Raw genomic sequence first — 6,543 nt, forward strand, 5'->3', positions numbered from 1 at the left:
GATTCTCATTAGAACCTGACCACTATTACAATTGTATTAAAGGTAATAACAGTTTCTAAAAGTAATAAATGACTGTATAACACATGCCCCTTAGCACTGGCTAAAAAGTGATCAAATAAATATAACAACACTAAAAATCACCTTTGCATCAAACCTTAACATCATCATTGATCCGCAGTATTTGGCGGTCAAAGTAAGAAAATGATCGATTTGGGGGGGGGGGCTCTTTTTAGGGTCGAAATGTCATGAGGACAAAAACTTGCAAGACCGGCAACCGGAGACTGTCGATTAGTTGCATCGTGCCTGTAGGGGCAGATAATCCAAGACAATATGTAAGTAATAATAAACAGATACTATGGTTATGAATGATTTATAGTGTCAGAGTTTTTGGAACTTTATGTATAAAGGCGATACTTTCCCAGATTTCATTCATTTTATGTTGTTTTCCGGAAATAATAACGATTCGCGACGCTGACGATTCGCCCTAGGAAGTTTCGCCCCCGTGACGATTCGCAACAGAACTAAATCAGTGACACATCTGTTTTGGGAAAAGGCACCGGGCACAGATTTGTAAAAAAATATTGGACATATTGGGAATTTCAAAAAATTCCAAACTTCCTTTATCAGGCCTGTTTCTAAAATCTACAAACAATCACTTCTGTTTATGACTAGCAGGCATGATCATGAACGACCGAAAAATATAACAACACATAGTCTTTACATGTGTTATTATTGGAAGAATTTCATTGATCTTTGAACAAATAGAGAAAATAACAATCCCTAAAGAAAGCCCAACACGGCATAATTGAAAAGGTTGCAGGCTCGGCCTGATTGAGCCTGTTCATGGACGGTACTGTTACATGTAAGTGCAAACTACCGTCCACGCCCCCTAGCACCGGCTTAAGGAGAATTCAACATTTACTATGAACTGGCACAATTTTGAATTTTGAAACATCGACATGCATTAAGATAAGAATTATTAGTTTACCAAAATAGAAAGTTGTGACATGTTTATAAATTTTAAAGTTTTATTTTTTTTTCAGATTAAAACATTTCAAATATGTTTGTTAGGATAAGAATTATTAGTTTACCAAAATAGAAAGTTGTGACATGTTTATAAATTTTAGAGTTTTATTTTTTTTTCAGATTAAAACATTTCAAATATGTTTGTTAGATTAACACATCAGGTGCTGAAGGGGATAAGCTACAGTCAAAGTATAGGTAATTGTTTTGTGTCGTAATTTCTTAGGGCATGTACATGTATTCAAAAAGTGTTAAATAGTACTGTAATACATTGAGTATTGTTGTACCGCTTATCTTTAATTTAATAATAAAAATTTGTTATCTTTGACAATGTGAACTATATTAGACTTTATCAAGATATCGACATTAACAATTTCAATGTGTTAAAAGTTTTGGAAAAATTGTTGATTTAACAGCCTATTTTTTTGAAAATATAGTGAATATACATACTATACTCATATATTGAGGGTTGATTGCAAAACTATTGTAAGTCCTTCTTCATTTCATGTAAGTTACTGCAGTTTTGCTGTCAACCCTTGATATTCATGGTCTTCTTCCACAGTACTGCGTACTGAACTTGCTATTTTCAGGAATTTTGTATATTGCACTGCCTTGTGGGACTTTACAAAACTTACAGTACATCACCTTTGTGCACTAATGGGTTAAGTCCTTCTAAATTTAATAGGAGTTAACTAATTATTACACTAAAGTGACAATTAATGTTATCCACTGGTCAGTAATGGCCTCCCTGTTTAAGAACTGACTTCCTACTATTCTGTTTACTAGATACATGTTCATGTAGTGAATGATATAAGCCTTGCTTGGATTTTATGATAATTTTTATACTTAGCTATTTACCTTTCAGAAAATGTGGGTTTAATTCCTATACTGTATTGTAATCTATCTTTGGTTAATTTATTTCAGTGACTAGAAGATTTTTATGCAGTTCAGACAAAGACCTGTCTCTCAAAAATACAAAACATGCAGATAAAAAATTACAATACGAAATAGAAGCGGAGGAGGTTATGTCTAATCTAAGTGAAGAAGGTAGGCAAAAGAAAAAAAGACTGGAAGTACAACTAGAAATTATGCGGCAGAGGAATGAAAAGGTAAATATTTTTTACTGTGTTGAAGTACATGCGTATTGTTTGAATTAGTAATGTGTGAAAATTTATGTTGATGATGTTGTTGTATTAAATTTGATCTTAATGGCACACAGGGGCCGAGTGGTTAAGGTCGTTGACTTCAAACCACTTGCCCCTCACCGCTGTGGGTTCGAGTCCCTACAGGGACTTTGGATTCTTTCATGTGAGAAAGCTATCCAGCTAGCTCACGGAACGTCGGTGGTTCTACTCAGGTGCCCGTTAGTTCCTGAAATAATGCACGGAAGGGCACCTGAGATCTTCCTCCACTAGTAAAGCTGGCACGTCACCATATGACCTATACTGTGTCGGTGTGACGTAAAACCCAATCAAACAAAGTAACAAAATAATGGCACACAGGGAACTGAATGCTGTGATTGAGGGGTTAAAGTCGCTGACTTTTGAAACACTTTACCCTTATTAATGTGTGTTCCATTTCTGCAGGAGTTTAGGAATCTTTTCATAGGATGAAGACATAAAGCTATCCAACTTTTTCGATGATTTAACAACCCTTTTCTATATTTAGTTCATTTATAACTTACCTCATAAAATTGTATTATTGTTCAAGAAGGATTTTTATGCTTCCTAAATGGAGAGCACATAATCACCACCTTGTCTGTCCATCTGTCTGTGCATATATACTTGGGTGGCTACAGGAACAATATGTAAATGTACTTTTTCTTTAATGACATTCATTCTGTAAAGTTTTATGTGTCTATGTTTTCTCTTATGTGGCTATTATTTGAAATTAAACAATTTTAATGGATGGTATAAATGTACCCACCTGGTTGGAAAGCACAGATGTTATTGCAAATGGGATGCATACAACTGTGTTGTAGGTACAGAATTTATACTCTGAAGAAAAATAATTGCTAAAAATCAACCCATGTGCCCAGACCAAGATCCTTCAGCATGTTCAGGCCCATTGACAGTGATTTTTTTTTCAATTTTTAGCTCGACTTTTCTATGAAAAGGGGAGCTATTCTACTCGCCCCGGCGTCGGCGTTAGCGTCGGCGTTGGCGTCACACCTTGGTTAAGTTTTTCGTACCACCCCACTTTATTTCAGAAGTATTACAAGTATGGCTTTGAAACTTACCATACTTGTTCACCATCATAACCTCCATCTACAGACAAGAGTACATAACTCTGTCAAGGTTTTTGACAGAATTATGGCCCTTTTTTGACTTAGAAAGTGTATTGAGCTTGGTTAAGTTTTTTGTACCACCCCACTTTATTTCAGAAGTATTACAAGTATGGCTTTGAAACTTACCATACTTGTTCACCATCATAACCTCCATCTACAGACAAGAGTACATAACTCTGTCAAGGTTTTTGACAGAATTATGGCCCTTTTTTGACTTAGAAAGTGTATTGAGCTTGGTTAAGTTTTTTGTACCACCTCACTTTATTTCAAAACCATTGGAGGTATTGCTTTGAAACTGACCATACTTGTTTACCATCACGACCTTCATCAACAGACAAGAGGACATAACTCTGTCAAGGTTTTTGACAGAATTATGCCCCTTTTTGACTTAGAAAATACATTGAATATGGGTAAAATCCACTTATTGCCTTTAACCCTTTGAGATATTGCTTTGAAACTTTTAATGCTATTTCACATCATTACCCCCATCTGTACGCAAGAGAAGTAACTCTGTCAAGGATTTGTTTTAAAAATTAAGGCCTTTTATCGACTTAGAATCTTGGTTAAGTTTTTAGTACCAGTCACTTTTTGACTGAACTGTTTGAGATATTAATTTGAAAGTTGGAATACTTGTTTACAATCATGATTCCCAAACATGTCCAGGAGAAGGTAATTCTGTCAAAGATTTTATTTGAATTATGGCCCTTAACTGTCAATGTTTTGTATTATAGGCAAGCACTAAAAAACTTTGCTGCAGTGTTCAAGGGTATCACACAATTCAGTAAAATAATTCTTCACTAAATATCTTAATGCTCATGGCCATTGTTCACTTTAAAAATACAGAGATTCTTGTATTGCCTTTTACTGCAAAAACTTTTTTTATTGGCAAGCAATAAAAAAGTCGAGCGCGCTGTCTTACGGACAGCTCTTGTTAAAATAACCTGTGGCTTTCTGAAGGCGATAATAAAGCGCAATAAATCAGAAAAGGGGAAAATCAAATTGTCAGAGATATCGACATGAAACTTTGTAGGTAGATATATCTCAATGGGTAGATGTGCAGTGCACAAGAATCATAACTCTGCCTTGCCTAATTTTGGAGTTATTGCCCTGCCCTTTGTTTATTTTACTTTTTGAACTTTGTCTGGAACATTACTCTAAAATTATAAGAGATATCAACATGAAACTTTGTTGGTAGATAGATCTCATTGTACAAAAAAAAAATCACTGGTTGCATTTTCTTTGTCCGGGGCATAACTTGAAGACTAATGGTTGGAATTCAATATAACTTCATACAAAAGTCAAGCACATTGAAAGAAAGTGCAGTGCACAAGAACCATAACTCCATCTTCACTAAATACAGAGTGATTGCCCTTTGGTACTTTTCCTTGGGGGTCTGGAGATAACTTGAAAACTACTGGTTGGAATTCAAAGCAACTTCATACAATGTCAAGCACAATAGAGAAGTGATTGCATGCACAAGAAGCATTAACTCTATCTAAGTAATTACAGATTCTGCACTGTGTTACTTTTTCCATTGTTTTTTTTGTCTGAGCATAACTTGAATGACTAATTGTTGAATTCTAATATTACTTCATATAATGATCAAACATTGAGAGGAAGTGCTGTGCACAAGAACCTTAACTCCATCTTTGACTAATTACATAGTGTTGCCCTTTGTTACTTTCCTTGTCCGGAGCATAACTTTTGAAAACTACTAGATGGAATTCAATACAACTTCATACAATTGTCAAAGCACATTTAGAGGAAGCAGTGACAGAGCCATAACTCTGTCCAGAGTAAATTATAGAGTTATTGTCCTTTGTTACTTCCATTGCTTTTTTTTTCCAGAGCATAACTTGAAAAAACTACATGTTGGAAAATTCAATACAATTTCATACAATGTCAAGGTATATTAATAGGAAGGCCAGTGCACAGAAACCATAACTTTTACTTGAATTCATTGAAGGAGTCTTTGCCCTTTGTGACTTTTTATTGACCAGTGCATAACTTGAAAATTTAATGTTGAATTCAAAAGAAACTTCATACAATGTCAAGGGCAGTGAGAGAAGTGCAGTGCACAAGAACCATAACTCGATCTTCAGTATTTGTAGAGTTATTGCCCCTTTTGTTCCTTTTCCTTGTCAGGTGCATAACTTAAAAAACTAATGTTTAGAATTTCAAATGAAACTTCATTCAATGTCAAGCGCAAATGAGAGGAAGTGCATTTCTCAAGAAGCGTAACTCTTTTTGACTTATTACGAGTAATTCAATGTCAAACCACATTGAAAGGAAATGCAACATATCAGAAGCACAACTGTCTTTAATTGCCCACAACCATAAATCTATTTCAGTTCTTTTGCAAGCTATTCTGTTACTAGTAGATGAAATTTTCTGAAAGTAAATTATAAAAAAGCTATTTTAGTGTACAAGTCCCTTAACAATCTTCTCCCTGATTATATGCAAAATCTTTTTACTTACGCAGAAAATGCACAATTAAGATCATATCAACAAAAACAACTTCAAAATCCCCAAAACCTAGACTTGAGTTCTGCAGAAAATCTTTATCATATTCAGGGTCAAAAAAACTTTGGAATTCTCTTCCTTAGATATTGGAATCCACAAATTGACAGACGTTCAAAAATAATTATCTGAAATGGTTGTCTCTGGTGGAATAAAACACATCAAATTGTTATTATAAAAAAAAAATGTATATCTGAATTGCAATGCTTGTAAAAATTCTTATATAATGACTTTTTTCCCAGATTTTCATTTTACATATTTTTAACTACTTGTATTTGTAATTTTTGTTGTTTATCATTACCTTTATGTTTGAAAATGTTTTATATTATGTACAATTTATATTGATAGAGCTTCATAGGAAGACTGGCATGCCCAACTATGTTGCCTCTTTAAGTAAAGTCTTATTATAATGTCTCCCCACCTCGGGGGGAGACATATTTTTTTCCCTGTCCGTCCGTAATCCGTCCGTTCTCCTCAGTCCGTCAGTCCATCCGTTCCATTTCGTTTCCGGCGATAACTAGAGTTCCTTTTACAACTCTCAACTTCATAGGATGAATGTGTCTTATTTATGAGCAAGATCCCCTATGTTTTTGGGGTCAGTGTTGAAAGTCAAAGGTCCAGTGACCGTTGGTCAATTTTGTTTCCGGATGATAACTAATTTCTTTTTACTACAGCCCTCCAAATTCATAGGATATTGGTCTTATAGAGCTGAT

At 34.7% G+C, this 6,543-nt stretch overlaps 1 protein-coding gene across 1 annotated transcript; it reads left to right on the forward strand.

Moving 5' to 3' along the window:
• Positions 1 to 1,109: 1,109 nt before the first annotated feature.
• Positions 1,110 to 2,132, forward strand: LOC132759275 (uncharacterized; the record flags this gene model as incomplete). The annotated part of the gene is given in 2 exon segments (XM_060751017.1): positions 1,110 to 1,221; positions 1,948 to 2,132. Coding segments are annotated over 2 exon segments (243 nt in total), but the record flags the coding sequence as incomplete, so codon positions are not given.
• Positions 2,133 to 6,543: the final 4,411 nt, after the last annotated feature.

Source organism: Ruditapes philippinarum, unplaced genomic scaffold, assembly GCF_026571515.1.
Source record: "Ruditapes philippinarum isolate M1 unplaced genomic scaffold, ASM2657151v2 ctg12789_1_1_1_1, whole genome shotgun sequence".
Classification (NCBI taxonomy): Eukaryota; Metazoa; Mollusca; class Bivalvia; order Venerida; family Veneridae; genus Ruditapes; species Ruditapes philippinarum.